This window comes from Indicator indicator, chromosome 8 (assembly GCF_027791375.1).
Source record: "Indicator indicator isolate 239-I01 chromosome 8, UM_Iind_1.1, whole genome shotgun sequence".
Lineage (NCBI taxonomy): Eukaryota > Metazoa > Chordata > Aves > Piciformes > Indicatoridae > Indicator > Indicator indicator.
This window is the reverse complement of record NC_072017.1, coordinates 36823787-36843549: the sequence shown is the minus strand read 5'-3', so window position 1 is coordinate 36843549 and position 19763 is coordinate 36823787. Positions and strand designations below refer to the sequence as shown.

Sequence of the window (19763 nt, the reverse complement as noted above, 5' to 3'; positions counted from 1 at the left end):
GGTTGACAAAAGAGAAAATACTTTGCTTACTTTGTGTGTTTGAAATCACTCTGAAAAATTAGTTTATTTTCTCCTCACAAAAACAATTCACCTTTTTTTTTTTCTTTATTTCTTTTCTTCTTTTTCTATTTTCCTCTCCTCTCCAGTGGAGGAAAAAAGACTTAAGTGATCCAATCCTCCTGATTAATATTTTCAGACATTTTGTGCAGGGCCCTTGAAAGAAGTCAGCTTCACTGAAAATTTTATTTATTTGGAAAAAAATAAAATACAATTTTTAAGTTGACAGTGAGAGCTAAGTAGAAAGAGAGCTTTGGAGTTCTGGTCCAACCCCCCTGAAAATGGCCAAAAGAAAGAAGAATGGTTTGGTTCTGCCAGAAATGTTTGTTCTAACCCAGAGCAAAATATGCCATTAGTTTTTCACATTTATATAGATCTTGGCTTGCTCCTGCTTAGTATTTCGAAATGTCATTTTAAAGAACAAAGTCCAAGTGTCTGCCCTTCTAAAAATGTCTCATTTTCACATTTAATGACAGGGAAGTGGATTTTTGTTTGGTTTTTTTGGTTGGGAGGGGGGGGGGTGTTTTGCTTTTTGTTTTTGTTTTTTTTCTTCCTAGATTATTCCCTATGCCCCAAATAATTTTGTTCCCCCTAACCCCAGCATTCCTGCCAGCAGTGCTGGGATAGTGGAGCAGTTTTGCTGCTCTGTTATTCTCATGCAGCCCACCAGAGGTCATCCCGTCCCCAAGGATGCTGAAGCGAATAGCCCGCGGTGCCGGGTGCTGCCCGCTTCCAGCCCTTGACTGTGCTCTGAACTTCGGAGCGTACTGGGAAAACAGGAAATGTGATTGTCTCCCGGGCTCTGGGAAATGAATGGGGCCATTGTAGTCAGGATCCAGATTTTGTTGGCTGCATAATGCAGTGTTCTTGCACTTAAATACTTCCCATCAGGGTCAGCATACATTTCTCTGCGTTCAATATTGTCATTAATTACAAATTAGAAAGCATACGACTAAGACTGCAAAGTCAATATTTACAAGTTAAGGCTCAAACCCACCCTAACATCTGGTGTTTGTAGCTCTCCTAGAGCTCAGCATTTTCCTGGTCTAATATCGTGTGACATAAAGGCAGGAATGGGCCAGTGAGGTTACAATGATGTGAGAACAGAATCAGACATTTGATGTTTGATGTGAATTTTTGACTAACACGTGGTAGTGATGTGATACCCATTCCAGACCCCTGTGTCACAGCTTGTACTGTACGTTTGAACTGTGTTTCCTCATCAGCACCACTTACTAATCTCACGTTCTTGTCATTCGTGTCGTACCCATCATCCATGCTTCCACCTAACCGCACAGGGAGCATCTGGCTTTGACGGGAAGCCAGGACCCCGGGTGAGTCCCTCGTCTTTCTGTGTCACTCTTCCTTACCGAGTCCATGTCCTTTCCTGCGGCTCACCCACCTCCCTCACGTGCTGCATGGAGGAAGGAAGACCCCAGGAAATGTTCATGCACCGTAAGAGGGGGCTTCAAGCAGACTCGTAGGGCAACGTGTGTGGGAAGGAAAATGTTAGTCTCTGTAGAAGGAGTTCTGGATCTGTTTTAAGAGGTTTTGATTTTTGTTTGAACGACAGCCTTGATTGGGGTGCTTATTTTCCTGAGTAAGATTAGGGATTTAGTTTACCCAGGAAAACATTCCTGGTCAGTGCTAATATGGAATCAGTTAAACGGATGTGCTGGGGTTCTGCTGCAGGCATTCTCATATTAAACTTAAATGGTAAATTGCTTGCTTTTTATAGTCATAAGGAAATGGATACAGTGAAAGAGGAGTGGAGTTGTCTGTCTAAAGCTGATCACTGCAACAGTCACACCTCTAGTGTGAGGTGTCCCAGCTCATGGCAGGGGGGTTGGAACTAGATGATCCTTGTGGTCCCCTCCAACCCTGACTGATTCTATGATTCTATGATTCAATTCGAACCTTACAGGTGGACATTTAAATTTAACAACGTTTAAAAAAAAAAAAAAAATCTTTTTTTCGGCTGTTTCGCTTTTCCTGATAAAATTTTTTTCAATAAATTTCAAATCTTGATAGCCTAAAGTAAAAACCCTAATAAAGGATGGGTTACATCATACCAGGAGGACTTTGAAAGGAGGAGTTTTGAAAGCTCAATAGATTCATGTGGCCAGGTCCTATCACACTTAAGTCTGAATTTTCAATCAACAAAACTGATTCCATGTTAGTTTTTGGCTTAGAAGACAACTATTAAACCTAAAGGCTTGTAAGATCAAGACTTCTCTCTTACCCTCTTTGTTTCCTTTCGTAGGGTATAGATGGCCCAGTTGGTCCCCATGGCCCTGCAGGTCCTAAAGGAGACAGAGTAAGTCTGTGTTCCTCGTGCTTCTCTTTACAAAGCAGCTGTTGCAAAGGCAAAATGTCATGTGGATACTTACAATGTGCCTGGATGTTACCAAACATAACAGTATCTCATCTGTTTAAGGACCAGCCTAGAGCTGTCTATATGCTCTGTTTACACACACACTTAACTCTCTAAGGGTTGCTTTTGTAACTCATACTTCAGAGGAGCTGGCATTTTGTCATGACTACTCAGAAACTTACTGGGCTTTCAAATTCACAGTGCTACACAGAATGTGATTTTGGCTGATTTCATTATTTTGTGTAAATGAATTGAGAGAACAAACTGGGAAGAAAGAAGGTAGGATGATCTGTTTATCTGTGTATGCAATGGCCAAAAAAACAGTATTTCTTACTTCTTTGCACTTCATTATTTTTATCTCTAGCTTCTAGAAAACTTTACTTTTTTTTTTTCCTAAAAAGAAAAAGAAGGGGGGGAAAAGGGCAAGCTTAGAAGATAGGAGCCCTCTGATTACATCTGAAATGCTCCCAGTAAATTTTCTACCAATAGGATAGGAACCTTTAACTGTGAGCCTGTCATCTTTAACAATACAGCCATCAACTTGTACAACAAAACAGATGATACTTTAGACTAACTAAAATCTCCAAGGAGCTGCCAGCCCAGAATTTTGTCTCTTTGAATTTCTCACTCTAACAAAACAGCTGTGCTAAAATGACTTCAGACTTGCTGTAGTAAGGAGGCAGCCATATGGCAGAAGTCCAGTTAGCTTTAACAGCAGTGTATCTGAGAAAGGTATGTGGGACTGGGTGATTCATTTCTACAGAGCTGTGTGCTGAGAATTAAAAGCAAGACATGAGGCAGAGTCCAAATTAAGAGCAGTACACTCTAGGTACCACTCAGGCTAGTTAACTGCCTGAAGGTCTTGGGTACTTTGTTGGGGGGGTTTTGTTTGGTTATTTTTTTCCTAAGGGATTACAAATTCAAGCCTTTTTTCTTATTTTTTTTCATAAGCTCTGTGAAAAGATAGCTGAACATCATCTTCTGAACTTCAGAAAATACTTTACATATATATGTAGAAGCAGATAAAAATGCTGTGCATTCTATTCTTTCATTATGAGCTTTTATATTGAAGGGTAGGGGCATGTACTCTGAGTTGAAATTTCTTTCTAAAACAAGATACTCTAATGTAAACTAGTCTCCAAATGTATAGAAGATAATTACAATTGATTTTTTTTTTTCATGAAAATATCCAAAGTTATAACAATTCATAGAGCTGGCTCTAGAATCAGCCCTACCCTGGCTCTTGACAAGTAATAGTTACAAAGTGGATAGCAACTACTGTGATGCAAATCAGTTCAATAATTGCATGAGCATAGTGAGATAGATCTGCAAAAATATAGAAACCAAGGTGTGCAAGAAATTCCTGCACACCTGCTACTTTCTGTGCAGGTAAAATAGTGGGAGGAAGTTCACAAGATAGTTCTTACAAGCGATCAGCTGCAGCAAGATTATTGCTGGAACTGTTCATTGAATTATTCAGTCCTGTTGGGGAGGAGTTGTTTGTAGTGTCATGATCTGATGTGTGCCTGGCAATGATAAATGCTTGCTTATCTGAGCAACAAATTGTGTGTTTTTAATGCAGTTTTGCAGCTTTCTTTTTGCAACTGTTGAACTCGTTTATGTGAAAGCAGGAGGAAAACATTTTTGCCTCCAGATTTCAAACTCTGCCTTTTAATTTTAAATTATGCATGGTGCCATTGCTCACTGTCACTGGACAGGATCACATCTTGTCCATACTGATAAGAAAAACCTTGGGCCAATATTAACCTAAGGATAGGTTAGGAAGCCTGCCTTGGAATCTTTAACTTGGAGGAGTCTTTTCCTAAGGAAGGACATTAGGGATTCCTAATGTGAAACATAGCCATGTTCTTGAATCCACATTATTTAAAATCTGGAAAGGCAATCCCACTTTAAAAGGAGAGATGTAAAATGCTGGTTGCTATATATTTATGTCTCCTTAAAAGTTCAGGAAAGAAAGTATAATGAAACCACCCTAGGGATTTGTTCTATATAAATCTTGAGTCCATTGTTACATAGGCTGCATTTGAGGCAATGCTGAATTGATCTTCTTAGGTAAGAATGACTGCTCCACAAATTAGGATTTTTTTTTCCAATTTATCTGTTTTAATTAAAATAAGAAACACCAGACAGTCTTTATACAGAACTTATTTAGATAATGAGAGGATGGACTAGGAAAATAGTGCATGGCACCAGAAATAAGGAAAACATGAATTTTAGGTCTTGCAGATCTTAATATTTGGCTATTAAAAACACCATTCTGCTGGAAGCTTACAGTTTTTACTGAAACCCCCTTCATTAAATGGAGGAGCTGATCCTAACAGGCCTCTGAATCTGGCTGTGCACTTATTAATCTCTTTTAATCTCTATTAATAATCTCTTATTAATTTCTAAGAGAAAACAGAGAACATTGGTAAACAGATAAACATCTTAAATTACTAGCAGTGAAAGGTAATGTGAACCTGAAGGGTTATGACAGGCATAATGTGTTTCCAGTAATGTGTGTCCCTCTAAAAGAAGCTGAAAGACAGCATTAATGAAATGCTAATGTCCTGAAAGTCTTGCCTTGATAGCAAAGACAAAGTTTTGGCTCTCAGATGGGGTAATCTGTGCAACATTGTCATCACTACATGCATTCTGTCCTGGGAGGGAAAGTGCATTCTCTTTAATTTGGTTAAAATGTTTGTCACCATGGCAGTGTTGTGACATCTCCATATCAATGTTAATGGAGACAACAATTATGCAGCTTTAGTGATGCAAATGGTAGTTCATATTCACCCCATGATTCAGGAAAGGGAAGTGAAATAGGAGGTAAAAACAATGACTATGTTTTTTGTTCTTTGGGCATGGACAAATTGTCTTACAAAAAAAAAAAATATTAAAAGTGTTTCTGAAGTTTGTGAATGTCTATTTGCCTGAAAGAAATGCTTATTGTGATGATTGAGTATACCCTTGACAGTTCATTAGTCTTGTATAATCCATAAACATTCAGGACCTCATCTGATATTCCAAACACTTTTCAGCATGTGCTTTGTATTGCAGGCAAAAAAATGGTGAGATACATTTCTCTAAATATCTTCTTACACAGCAGATGTACATAGCATATTCTTACATAGCAGATTATTTCCTAGACTGATACATGCAATATCTTTATGTCTACCATATGTTCAGCAACATTACAGGCCTGTCTTGAGACTTGGTACAGCCACCTTTGCTGCTGAAGGTTTAAACAAAAAAAGTGATACTTAACTAGTCTTGACATACTTCAAGTGCCGATCACACAGTTTTGTGGCTATTGCTTACATAGGTCAGGACTTTAGTTTCTTCTTGGCAGAAAGTTTGTTTTAAAGCTGCAAAGGATTTACTGTTTTGAAAATCAGATGTTACTGCCCAATCCCTCCTATTGTACTGCCCAAGTGCTGCTCAGAAATGACTGGAGCTTAAGAGAATCCAGAAAGATCAAGCATGACACATCTAATCACCACTAGACTGAGGTTCAGTATACAGTGTCCACCTCTGCAAAAATATCAAGTATCTAAACCAGATCAAATGTCAGTTACTCTCCTTACTATTCAACAAACTCCTTACTATCCAACAACAGGTTCAGGCTCAGTTTATTCTGGTGCCTAGTTTTTGCATTATCCAGTCAATAGGACTGAGGCTTAGCAGCCCATTTGCAGAGCTGTGCTGTGTGGGTGATCCCGACTATTAAGGAGGCACACATCTACATCCTTTTTAATAACAGAGTAATGGATCGATAACGACTAGTAAACCCTCAGATTTTTTAGAGGATCTTGTACACAGAATTATCTCAAGAGCTTAAGGGCAGCAATTTCTAGGAGGAAACAGCACTTCTGTATGCCAGGAGCCTTGCATGAAGCCTTGCATTAGGCTATGTTAAGGAGAGGAGGTAAAGCCCAATGTAACAAATCCAGAGTATGAGCTTTGAAAACTGGAGGCAGCCAGGAGTTTTTTTTTTTCTCATCTCATCAAGACGCTGAGCAGTTTAGTTCTCCCAAGAGAATATGACTTTTTCTGAGGGTCTTTATTTAGAAGAAAGAGCACCACAGTCTAAAACAGAACTGCTGCCTGCACCTACTTACCAGCCCTGCCTCCCTAGCAAGCTCACAGAGGGCTGTGCTGACAGTTCCAGGGACTCATGTTGCCTGACTCAGGAAGTTTAACTCTGTATCATAGAATCATAGAATCAGTCAGGGTTGGAAGGGACCACAAGGATCATCTAGTTCCAACCCCCCTGCATGGATCAGGCTGGCCAGAGCCTCATCCAGCCTGGCCTTAAACACCTCCAGGGATGGGTCCTCAACCACCTGCCTGGACAACCCATTCCAGGCTCTCACCACTCTCATGGTGAAGAACTTCCTCACATCCAGCCTGAATCTCCCCAATTCCAGCTTTATTCCATTCCCCCTAGTCCTATCACTACCTAACACTCTTGAGAAAGAACATATGGAGAGTAAGGATGACTGCTGCTGTTAGCCTAAAATTTGTTGCCTTGAAATTTCAATTCATTTGCAAAAGTTTGCTCTATGTTAAGCCTACAGAATTCTTTTGGTAGCGTCCCTCTGGAAACAAGTAATTTCTCTGTGGATTTTAATGTAGGATGAGATCAACCTTATGGAGGAATTTCTGTACTTGCTTGCTTTGCACATTAATATAGTTTTGGTTTAATAAACCATGGTATTGACATCACTAATCTAGAATCCAATAGAGCGTTTAGCAACACAGTGCAGTACATGGGAAAATCTTCACAGTGTCACCATTAATAGCATTGCCTGCTTAAACACAGACTGTGACTGACTGACACTTTGGTTTTGCTTGTCACTATGTCACACCTGGGCCACTGTGCTGGAGTTTGGTGCTGTATTTCCTCAGTTTTCATTAAAACATTGGCTTTTTACTAAGGGTGAAGTTGCAGTTATTACAAGCTTCAAACTGAAATTGATGCAAGTCCAGTTTGAAAAATATTTTTCAGGTACTAGTTGATTTTAAACCAAATGTAATAATATATGCCAGAAAAGTAGTTTTGCCTAGAAGGTAACACACACCTTCTCTTCATCCTTTTAATCTTTTCTTAAAAATAAAACAGCCTGGATGGTTTTTTAACTCAAAATATTTAGGAATGCATAAACTTTACCCTAAAGCACTTGGTCTAGATCCTTTCCAAGACAGACAATGTTTTTGCTTGTTTGTTCTGTAATCTTTTCTTAGGGTGAAAAGGGAACTGCAGGTGACCCTGGACCCAGAGGACCATACGGCTTGCCTGTGAGTTGCACAGTTTGTACACGTTGTGCTTTTCATCACCCCTTGATTAAACTTTGTGTGCTTTAGGACTGCTTTTCACCTAGCAATATGACCATTTGGAAAAGGCAAAGACAGATAACAGTCCCTGACAGCACAAGGTCACTGGTTTGTGTCTCAGACTTAGATTCCTCCCCGTGTACGTGGTCATGCAAAAGTAATGAAACAGACCTGACAGGAACCAGCAAGAGAGGAGAGATGCAGAATGCAAGTGCTCCTGTTTCCACAGTCTGTGGCTGTCAGCTGTCTGGGGACCATGTCAGAGCAACAGAAGTCCACGACGGACTCTGGAAAGCTGTGATTTTCTTACTGCCAATAGATGCTTGGATTTCCATGCTGTGAGGCTACTTCACCACTGTATTTTTGTTTTGACACTTCAGAGACCAATTTGTTTTCATTTCTGTACTGTGTGCTTAGAAGCAATTTGAGAAGTTCACTGTTGATCATTCATAGGTGGAGACAGTATGCTTCAAATCAGCCATTTAAATGATATTATCAATTTCTAAAGAAGGGCAGCAAAGCTGGTGAAGGTTTTAGAGAACAAGTCTTATGAGGAGTGGCTGAGGGAACCGGAGCTGCTTAGTCTGGGCTGAGGAGGGAGACCTTATTGCTCTCTACAACTACCTGAAAAGAGGATGTAGAGAGGTGGGGGTTGGTCTGATCAACCAACTAACAAGTAATAGGAGAAGAGGAAATGGCCTCAAGTTGTACCAAGGGAAGTTTAGGGTGGATATTAGGAAGAATTTCTTCACTGAAAGGGTTATATGGCATTGGAACATCTTGCCCAGGGAGGTGGTGGAGTCCCCATCTCTGGAGGTGTTTAAGAGTAGATGTAGTGCTTTGGGGTATGGTCTAGTCAAGGGCTTGTCAGTGTTAAGCTAATGACTGGACTCAATGATCTTAAAGTTCTTTTCTAATCTAGGCAATTCTGTGATTCTGTAAAATATGAGTGAGAACTTCCTCTGGCCTCACATGAATTGCCCAAATAACATCAGCTGACTTTGCTGATGCCTGGGTCAGCTGTGTACACAAACACATTTGTTCTGCACTTTGACACAAGCAAAGCCGAGTGAACGTGCTTGGCCAGGCACAACCAGCCTCTGCAAGAGACTTGCAACATTTCCATACCTTCTCCAGTCTAATCTGATTGATTAATTTAAGCAGGAATACAGAATTGTGGTTTAATTGGATTCATTTAATTAAATCAGGAGTCAAGAACTACTGACAGTTTTCAGGCTCCATGGAGTATTAAATGAGCTTGCAGCAAACGTTTCTTCAAGGGTCACTTTGCAAGTTCCCCTTAAAAAAAAAAATAAATACTCCAATTCCTGTTTCCCTTTCCTGTGAACTAAAACTGAAAAATTCCGGGCTTTTCTGTATTGTAGTTTTAGCTTGCTCCTGGGCTCTGCTCATGACAACATTTTACAGTCAAGCAAAAATTTTACAGTCAAGTTATCAGTTCCTGGAAATGTCCAACACTGACAGAAATGTCCTTCGCTAGTGGCAATGCTGTGTGTGCAGCCTTAGCAACATGGGGTGCCATTAGATAGAGGGAGCACAGAAGGTGGGCATCAGGGCAGCTGTTGGTGTCACTTAAGGACACTAATGTAGCTTATATGGTTCCTTGGCAGGGCAAAGATGGCGAGCCTGGCCTTGATGTAAGTAATATGTCTGACCAATATACTCTTGATGGTAGGTAAGCATCTCTCAAGGAGTAGTTTACTGAGTGTAACACCTTTGTTTTCATTTAGTGTGCATGCAGTGCATACAGAGAGCCTGACAAATGCTGCATTTGCTCTTTTTCTATGATAAAGAGGACAAAGATTATGCAATACATACCCCTTATCAACAGATCCCACCAGATAGAGTGCTTAATAATACAGGTAGTTGGTCCTTTGGAAGGCAATAGGCTGAAAAATTGCACTTGGTAAGAAAATACTCAGATTTGTGACTCAGTTGTAGGAGAACAAGGAGCCACTAACATTTTATTAAGTAAACTTATCCCAGTTAGAGAAGAATTCCGTAACCTCTTTTTGGGATGCATTCCAAAATATAGGCTCTTTCTTTGGCATGCTAAGACTTCCTGAATGCTTTTTCCTTTGCTCCTACATCAAAATCTCTAACTTGGAAGAGTCTTTTCCAGAACATACATATGCTACATAGCACGGACTATTGCCATTTTGAGTGATATGATTTCTTTCCATTGCTGGCAAAATGACTCTACCAAACCCCTTTGACTTAGTTTGTCTCCTAAGCTCTTGCCTGCATGCATGTGTGCACACATAACACACATGTACATAGAAAGCATGTCCTGAAATCATCTTCTTTCTTTTTTTTTTTAATGTTTTCTAAGAGTATTTGAAAGCTTAACCTGCATGTGAATAAAAGTCAACCTGTCTTTGTCCATTTTGTTTTTATAGGGTTTCCCTGGTCCTCGTGGAGAAAAGGGTGATATAGGAGAAAAGGGAGAAAAGGTGACCACAGTATTATTAACTGTTGCTTGATGCCTCAGCCTAGTCAGTTCTGCTGTCTTTATGCTAGTTTGTCCCATTCGAACTGAACTTTGTTTTTACTGTGTGCCAAAAGGCAGGTCACAGATACATACAAAGCCAAATCCTGAAAATCCATGGAAATTTATGCACAGAACTAGCAATATTGACATGTCCCAAAGCACAGCTTGGTTTTAGGCTCATTTTCCCCAATCCGTCCTACTGCCTGTTGAAAATCTCTGCCAACCTGAAGTGTTTAATGCAGACATGGCTGAAACATCACTGTGGCAGTAATTTCCTACTGAAGACCTCAGGCTCTCTTCCTTGGCCCTGTTTGCAGTGTAATTGTTGATGCCAGTGCACCATGCATGTGCCACAGGACTACTTGTCCCACACCAAATGGATAACACTATTCTTTGTTAGAGTGACACCACACAAGTTCAGATAAGTGAGTTTCCAGTTTAGAAACTTAATTCAAATTGCATTGCAAAAATATCCATTATTACTATCATTCTTTTGAGAACAAGGGACACTTGTTTTTTTCATAGACTTGTTGTGATGGGCAGGGAAGAAATCTTTACTTTTTCAGTTTGAAATTAATCTTATACTGATTATTTTTATTTTAGCCTGTCAGTAGTTTTGCTACAGTGAAAGCAAGTCAGTGTTTGCATTATAGTATCTGTGTAACTTGGCTGTAAAAATAATTTTTCAAAGTGTTCTAGATGTAATTACTTTTATAAAATTATAGTTCAGGAGCACTCAGCATGAGGAAGGTTTGTAGAATTGATTTTTGTATTTTTGAGTTGTGTGAATGGGAAAAAAAATCCTTTTTAAAAAATAATAACTTTTAACAAAAGGTGTTTGTTGATTCCAAATGTGCAGTTGTGCCTCTTGTTATAAATGTTGACCAGGGAATGTGATGAATCACAACAGTAGCTGGAAAACCAGCATTATTTTTGCATCTGCACTCCGAATTGACGAAAACCTGTGCATGTGAGGTTTGGAGCTTTTTCAGACCATAGTGGTATTAAGGAAGCACCACGAATTTGTATTTCTCTAGGCACTGAGGAAGGGCAGGAAGGAATTTTTTAAATCTTCATCAGTTGTAGATTCTCTGTAGCTTCTGTGAATCTTTGTGGTTCAGGGCAAAGAGAGGAAGATTAAGAGCCAAGAACTCAGTCTATGGAAAAAGCAATAAAGTACTCATGAGATTCAGAGTGTTCTCTACACAGATAACTGCTGCATTGGTTTGAATCAGATCACAGGTTTGCCCCTGCAAAACTGGGAGTTAGGTAGTTATCTACTGACTTGTAACACAACCAGCTAAAGAAATACAAGCCTGAAAGTATGTCATGCCCTGTGCTTCCATACCCTCACAGCAAACACACTGGTGTTGCATCCAGCGTAAATAACACCAGATTTGACCCTGAGACTGTTGGGCTTCTGTGCCACTCAGTTCTGTTTGTAGGTCTTAGATGGAAACTAAGCTAACTTGCAGTTCTTGACTTGGGGGGAATTTTTGACGTCACTATCTCAGAATTTGGTGAAGGAGGGTAATGTTTGGGTTACTGTTCTCCTAAACATTATCCTGCGACTTTTTGGCACGCAGAAAAGATAGACAAGAAGCTTTGCTCCTGTCGTGCTGTGAGTGCAGTATGTTTTGGTCATGGAAAAGATTTTTTCATTTGAATGTGCCAAGTGTGCTATGACAGTAAATCAATAACATGATTTCCTTCCTTTTTTTTTGTTTTTTTTTTTCAAATATGATATAGCAAATTAATTTTTAATTGTGTAAAAATGTTTTGGGGTTTTTTTTTCTCTCTCTCTCTTGTTAATGGATTAAGTCTTTCTGTACTGGTGTAGTACTAGTTAAATGTCTATTTACTATGCTTGACCAAATTCTGTTTGCCTTTCCAAAGGGGCATTCCTTCCTTCTCCTTCTACCTTCATTCCTTACAATTCCTCTGTCTTTTTTACCCTTTTCCTCACAAATTAAATCCTCCCAATAGCCACAACCTCGCTTGCTGGTTCTCCAATTGTCATACTAATTTTCCTATGACTATTTTTCCCATTTCTTTGTGATATTCCTGATTTATTCATCCTTCCTATCCCATTTTTTTTTTTTGCAATCCTAGCCCAATTAGTGTCTTTTTCTTTTTTTTTTAACCTTTTTTTTATTTTTGTGAAATTGAGAGCAAACCTGAAACTCATTTACCATTGTGATCAACTGGTGTGAAATCAATTATAAAATGAACTCTCTAAATATCTTATACTGCTTGAAGGTGAGGTCACCTTTGCAGGCAGCTTTATTGAGAGAAGTCAGCTCATTTCCATGAGTAATTAAAGCATTTGGAGCTTTATATTTGTAAAGAAAACTCAGTGAGAAATCAAAGAACTGAATTTTGGCAAAATAAGTAGATGAAATGTTGCCTGCAGTAGAGAGAACATTTGTGTGATGGGATGTTTAACTCTAATTATCACTTCTGATTGCTTTATTGTACCAAGACCTTATGAAATCATTGAAAGTGTCATAGCACCTCTCCATCAAGCAGTTTGAATGTTTTGATTCCTATAACAGGGTTTGAAATGGCTGTGTTGGTTTTGGAGCGACAGGAGTGGACCCTCAGTGATGTCTGCGAGTTTCTGTGGCCAGGATCTGTCCCAAACTCATACCAGAGTGCAGAGCCAGTTCAGCAAATGATGCTCAGGGACAGCTTCACCCTTGATGTGACACTGTGGAAGCTGTTAGAGTTTAGCCAGAGATTGATCACTCAGACAAAGAACCGATGCCACAGGTCTTTCTTCAGATGGACTATGCTGATGCATTCTGCTCTGGCAAAGTTACTTCTGCCTAGTGACAAATCTTCTGGGGAAGCAGACAAACTGAACTTAGTGTGCATGTGCACTCCAGCACCATCACTTAGAACAAAGAGGAGACCTCTCATTTCAGACTATGGATTGGGGGTATCTGCAGATTTGCCTGTCTCAAGAAATCAATGACTTCAAGCCCTGTTCTAGAATTCAAAACATTCATAATACTGATATGAAATACCGACACAAACTAATACTGACTCGTTGCAGTTCTTGCTTGTGATCATATAATTTATTTTTCCACATAATGCACCATCCAAACCAGAACACAGTGGTAAGTGTCCTTTCAGCTCTCCATTGGCTTAAAAAGAAAATCCCAAACTTTTAAACCAACCTTTCTTTAATTCTTTTTTTTTTTTTTCCAAAAGAATGAAACTTGTTTTATCCAAACCGTTGTATCCACAGGGGGAAAAGGGAAAGAAAGGCAAAAAAGGGCCTAAAGGGGAGAAAGGAGAACAGGGTGCTCCTGGATTAGATGCACCTTGCCCGTTGGTACGTCTCACTTGTGTATCGGACAATCAATTGTCCTGCAGTAGACTGATGGAACAAGAAGTGAGGGAAGAGGAACAAGCACCAGCTACTGTGTTACCTGTTGCCCTTAGTTAACTTGGCCTTATCTTGACTTCTAGCAAGTTCAGGACCAGACTTTTTTGTCAACCTCTTGATTTGGTTGAAAGCACCAGACTTAAGACCTTCAGGATGAATTTCTGGGATTTGGTGATGTTGTGTCTTTTTCAAATCTGTTGGAAAGGATTGAAATTCGGGATGTGTCAAAGTCAGTGTCCCAGGGATTGAAATCAGAAAAAACACAGTACTCCTACTTGTTCCTCTTGCTTCTCTATTGTCATTTGTTCACTCCAACTAAGTCAATACTGAAGGCATTTTCTTGACAGTAACATTGCAAGTTAATCTTTACAAACAGGGATTCCGTGGAATTAAGGGGGAAAAAGGGGAGCCAGGCCAGCCTGGCCTGGATGGGCTGGATGCCCCTTGCCAATTGGTACAGTATTTCTCTTTCCTACCAACCCTGCATGCGGTTCCTTTGTTTGTAGTCAGCCTTGCTCAATGTAAAGTAATGGTTTTCTGAGCTGACTTTACATTATCCATGTAACACATGCATGTGCATGAACAAATCAGCTGCTTCAGTGATCTTAACCGCAGTGAGAGAACACACGTTTTTGTGACACCTCAGACCTAACGCTCAGCAGTCTGCTCCCACATCACATGGCAATCTAAGTTTGTATCCTTCCCACATTTTCCCTGAGAGTTCTTGGTTTGCTATTTCCCTCACAAAATACCTACTGCCTTACTCACCCTGACCACAAGTCCTTGTAGAAATCCAGCACAATGTCCACTTCTAATCAAGTCTGATGACTTCCCTCTGCATTGGCTCTCAGTTCTTCACCCTAGCCTGTCCCAGAGCTACTCTGCACCCTGGACTTCCTTCCAAATCCCATGCAGTCTTAGGTGCATGTTTTCAGGATCTGGCCAAAACGAGAGTTATGTACAGAATGATGGAAACATCATTTCTAAAAATCTAGACATAGGTTTCCAGTAAGCCAAGCTGGAGCCTGATCTCCCAGACCTTACACAAGTAGTATTTTTGGTGTCTGGCCCGTTCACCAAGTAGTATTCAAACAGGTCTGGAAATGAAAAGCTTTCCTGAAGTTTGTAAGAAGATAACAGTCTGCAGCCCAAACCTTCACTGTCTTTAACGCCTTCAATTGAATGGTCTTACCCTTGAAACTTACCTTCCTGCAATACACACAACACTCCCCACCCTATGTTAGCATGAATTCAAATTCCCACCTATACTAAATGCTACTTGTTGACCCTCTCCTTTGTACCAATCTGGCAATAGTGATTTTTATTTAAAGGCAAAGTAAGTTCAAATTCTTTTCCAATCTTTTTTTTTTTTTTAATAAAAAAACAAACCAGCACATACACATTTCCTAAAGTTACAAAGAAGATTTTAATTCCTTGCAGTAAAATTTGATCTGCATGTTCTGATATTGTTGGTGGCTAAGCACGGTTCTCTAAGATGTATGTTCAATTAAATAGATTTTTCTCTTTCAACTACAGTGCTTCTAATTTGAAGTCAGTGGATTTTAAGCTTAAATACATAGTCCATTAAGGTTATTCCATAGTCCATTTTGTTTGTTTCCAATTAATGGTAACCATATCTCATATTTTGTTGGGGATAATCAAGCATGCTCTTGTAATTTAAAAAGTTTCTCTGTATTATCACTTATATCTGGAGATTCACTAACAATCTTTGATGGACTGAAAATAGTCAGTTCATAGGAAGTTGCTAGGAAAAGCTGCCAAGCAAACAGTACTTGCTTGGCTAGTCAATGTGCAAGCACATTCAAAAATTCTCATTCACCACTACCTCCACGTGTAAATCCACATTAAAAAGTATTGTTTATTCTATATTCTAAAACATATCAAGGCTTGATCCTTTTTTTTTTTTTTTTTGGTCATGTATAAAGTGGTTACATGATATATGCTCCTAATTCTAAGCATGTAGCTCTGGATAAGCCCTATATAGCCATGTAAGTTGGAATTAGTTCCGTGAAAATCAGTATGGCTGTAGTCAAAAGTTGTCTCTGATCTCGCTGGATGCGTGGAGATACATGAAAGTAGGGTGGTGAGAGGAAAGAAATCGAGTCTCACTAACACAAGAAGAGATTACATGCATTACATTGGCTGTATTGTCCAAGCCATGAAATAGTGCTGCTGTACTCTACCACATCCACCACTGATGCTTTCTTCCTCTGTGTCACTTGAGGTACGTTCAGGACATGTGATTTTGCTGTTTCATTCAAATGCTAAAAATGGAAACAAACAGAAAAGATTCTTCTCACATTTGAGTCTTGTTATCTTATCATTGGGTTAACCTTGTCCTAGGGACCCATAAAACACGATACCCTCCAGATAGAAGTAATAATATTTCTTTGCTTGTTAATTTTGTACATTCAGCTACAGATTGTTGCAACAGATTAAAATAATATGCAGCTCAAGTTCTAGCAGCAATAGAAAGTGATGAAGATGTTCTAATAGTTTAGGGGGAAAAAAACAAATCTTTATATCAGACAGGTGCACGTGTGTATATACAGTGTAAACCTTCTCTCCTTTGGCTTTTCCTTCATCTTAAGGAGAGGAAATAAGTTAGGAACTAATAGCTGCTTATTGGATATAAAGTCAGAGTTGCTTTAGCTGATCTAGCAGATATTGATGGAATATGTATCCTTTCAAACCTAACTATGGACTTTTTTTTTTTTTTTCCTTTTAATTCCTTCTTCCTCCCCTCCCCTTGAAACAGGGTCCCGATGGATTACCAATGCCTGGCTGTTGGCAAAAGGTAGGATGGGCAGAGCTTTTTCTTTTCAGAGGCAGTATATCCTTGGCACACAGAGATGCCTGTCATAGCCATACTGAACAGTATCAAGATATACTCAATATGAGAGCTGGAGCACTTTCCCTATGGACACAGGCTGTGAGAGTTAGAGCTGTTCAGTGTGGAGAAAAGAATTCTCTGGGGAAACCTTACAGTGGCCTCCCAGTACCTGAAACGGTCCACAAGAAAGCTGGGAAGGGACTTTTTATGAGGACTGGTAGTCAGAGGATGAGAGGGAAGAGATTTCATCTTGAGGAGGACAGATTTAGACTAGAGATTAGGAAGAAAATCTCTACAGTGAGGGTGGTGAGACACTGGAACAGGTTGCCTAAGGAGGTCATGGATGTTCCCTCCCTGGAGGTGTTCAAGGCCAGGTTGGATAAGGCCTTGAGCAACCTGTTCTAGTGGAAGGTATCCCTGCCCATGGCAGGGGCGTTGGAACTAGATGATCTTTAAGGTCGCTTCCAACCTAAACCATTCTACGAATCTATACTTCAGAGCTGCTTAGGTGAGTGCAGCAACACAAAGCAAGACCTCTCCTATCATACCATACCTTGATATGATGAGGTTGTAATTTATGTAGAAGTAAGGCAGTATTGCAGAAACAGTGGGTTTGGAAAGTCCAAGATTTTTCTCTTTCATATGAAAACTTACACGTTCTTTGGCTTCTACACAGGATTACTGCTTCCTATTATTTAAAGAAAAGATTATGGGCCTGTAACTTTTAATCTAATATTTTTATTAATCTACTATGGTATTGTTTTTCTGGGATACCTAGAAGAACAATGCATCCTGCCTTCCCTTCACCTTACCTGTCTATTCCTCACTATATTCTCCTGGTTGTTATGTCACATGCTGATGTTAACCGGCAATATTATTTTAGTAAAGATTTAATCTAAGCAGTGCTAGATTTAAAAATATAGCATTCTGAATAATGTGGGTGGAGAAATACTAGTGTATAATCCATTAGACAGCAAAGCATAAGTGAAATCCTAGGTGCATTTAACTCTGAATAATAACTGGTGCCGAGGAGATAACTGTCTGCATTTGCAACTCAATGTATTTCGGATAGAAATCTGAAATATTTATTTACTAATTTGATTAATCTGTGTCTCTTTTTGTCTCTGCAGTGATGAATCTAACCTTACAAGCATGAAGTTGTGTATATAGTGCTCCATTTTTGTATTTATAGTTGAAAACTGAAAATTTGATTTTACAAGTCTGAGATATGTTTACATGTAGCTGCTTCTACTTGTTTGCAATAGTCCATGTGTACATCTTTTTTTTTTTTTTTTCACTTACATCTGCAGTTAGATGATATGTAACTGCAGGTTAAACCTGCAAAGATTCTCTCTCTAATGAGAGAGAGATCTCAATGCAACAATCAGTAACAAAAATCTGATTATTTCCATAAATTCTTGTATTTTGGCTTGTGGACCCGCATGGACAATGAGTGCCATGAACTAGTTTACAAGAAATTGTGACCAAATAAAGGCAAAATGCTATGAAATGTACTGTACCAGCTGCCATTGGAGTTTACTGACTTGGCTTCCATGTCCATCTTAAACACTTCACTGATCCATGCCACCGTCTCTGCTTGTATGGACTAAAAGCATGAGTTTGTGTGCCAAACCTGCTTGCTGTGTGATCACGTCATGTGCTAAATGGCTGCTCACGGTGACCTTTGATTCCAGCTTCTGAATCCTTTCCTTTTGTCATCTCAAGGGAGTCACACCCTGGCTTATTGCTAAAAAGAGATAAACCAGAGGAGGATAGAAAGAGGCCTTGAATTTTTGGGGAATAGAGTTCCAGCTGCAGGTGGATGGCTTTCAGTCCTGTGGGTCACCTGGCCCCTTTGATCAAAGAGGGTCCTGCCTGTTAATCAGCATCGGTTTGCCTTGCACTGCTCGCGGCCGTGAAGACAATTCATGATAGGCTGCGTCGAGTCCTTAATCGAGAAGGAAAGAAGTTTGAAGACGAAACCAGACTTCTCTGTGGGTTGTTTGAAAAGGTTGCAGAGGTGCTGCAGGGATCATTTGATGGCAGACACCACCTGAGACCAGAAGCTTCTCAACCTTACTCAAGGATGGACAGAGTACCTGCTCTGAGTATTGTTATTTTAGGACTGCCGGAGGAAAAAGCATTCTTGAGGTGGGGATGGATTGGAGCATCCTCTGGAGGAGGAAGAGGAGAATGGAACTGACCAGAGACGGATGTACCAGTGTGTGGTTTTTCAGGTGATTCAGTGTAAATTACACAAAAGCATCTGAACTTCTCTGCAGAATTTTGGAAGCTGTGGTTAATTTTGTTTCCTTTTCCCATAACTGTTGCCATAAAGGCTGCATTTCAGCAATCTATTTACCATTCGTGGTGACAGCATTGAAGAAAGTATTTCAAGCCACACGATCATCTTGTTTTCAGTATTAAGAGTTTTAATTTTCAAAGCTTTTGAAGCCTTCAAGTCTGAAAAAGGAAAAGAGTTTATTTTTGTGCTTCACAGACTGATTTATTCATCTTGTTCCTTTTCTGCCATTACAGTGACCTTAGTAGACATTATTACTCACAAACCATTGGAGAGAAACAAGTCTGTGTGACTGCCACTGCACACTTGTCAGCATGCTATGCTGTTAAAGATGTTGATACTTCAGCATTTCTGTTCCAATGTTGAGCTTTCTAGTTTTCTGGATAAGATTTGCTTCTCCACTATTTTTGTTTGTTTGTTTGTTTGTTTTTTGGGTTTTTTATTGCTAGAAATACTTGTGCACATTTGCAGGTTTCGCCATGAGGTACTTTTTCCAGTTTTGAGTCTTCATACGGTGCACTGTAGTTAGAGAGACTAGTTTATGGCCAATGGTGCCATATTTGGCAGATGGAAATCCTTTTTATATCACTTCCTTTCCTAGTGTGTAGCAGGATAATCACAAACTCTTTAAGCTACTTTTCAGAGGGTTGTCTTTCTTGTGTTGACCAAAACTGAAGTAGAGGGAGACAGCCCATCTCCATCCATGTGCCCTTCTTGGAATGCACATTTTTCCTTGCTCCATCGTTTGTAGATCATGTGAAGTTGGGGCTCTGCTGTGGTTGCACTTTTTGTATTGCTTCACAATCTCAGATCAATGTAAAGGCCTCTATCATTCAATCTTTCATTTTGCTAAATCTTTATTGTCTTTTTGGCATATCAGAGACAAAACCAGCTCTTCATGGGGGAAAACCTTCCACAGATTTTTAAAACTAA

General features: G+C 39.6%; 1 protein-coding gene across 1 annotated transcript in view; it reads left to right on the top strand.

The window, feature by feature from the left end:
* Positions 1 to 18289, top strand: part of COL25A1 (collagen type XXV alpha 1 chain) — a 323498-nt gene extending 305209 nt beyond the window's left edge. The window contains exons 34-41 of the mRNA XM_054383078.1: positions 1356 to 1391; positions 2321 to 2374; positions 7679 to 7732; positions 9400 to 9426; positions 10189 to 10242; positions 13534 to 13620; positions 16454 to 16492; positions 18254 to 18289. Of these exons, the coding sequence (XP_054239053.1) occupies positions 1356 to 1391; positions 2321 to 2374; positions 7679 to 7732; positions 9400 to 9426; positions 10189 to 10242; positions 13534 to 13620; positions 16454 to 16492; positions 18254 to 18289 (387 nt within the window). The remainder of the gene's footprint in view (positions 1 to 1355; positions 1392 to 2320; positions 2375 to 7678; positions 7733 to 9399; positions 9427 to 10188; positions 10243 to 13533; positions 13621 to 16453; positions 16493 to 18253) is intronic.
* The last annotated feature ends 1474 nt before the right edge of the window (positions 18290 to 19763 follow it).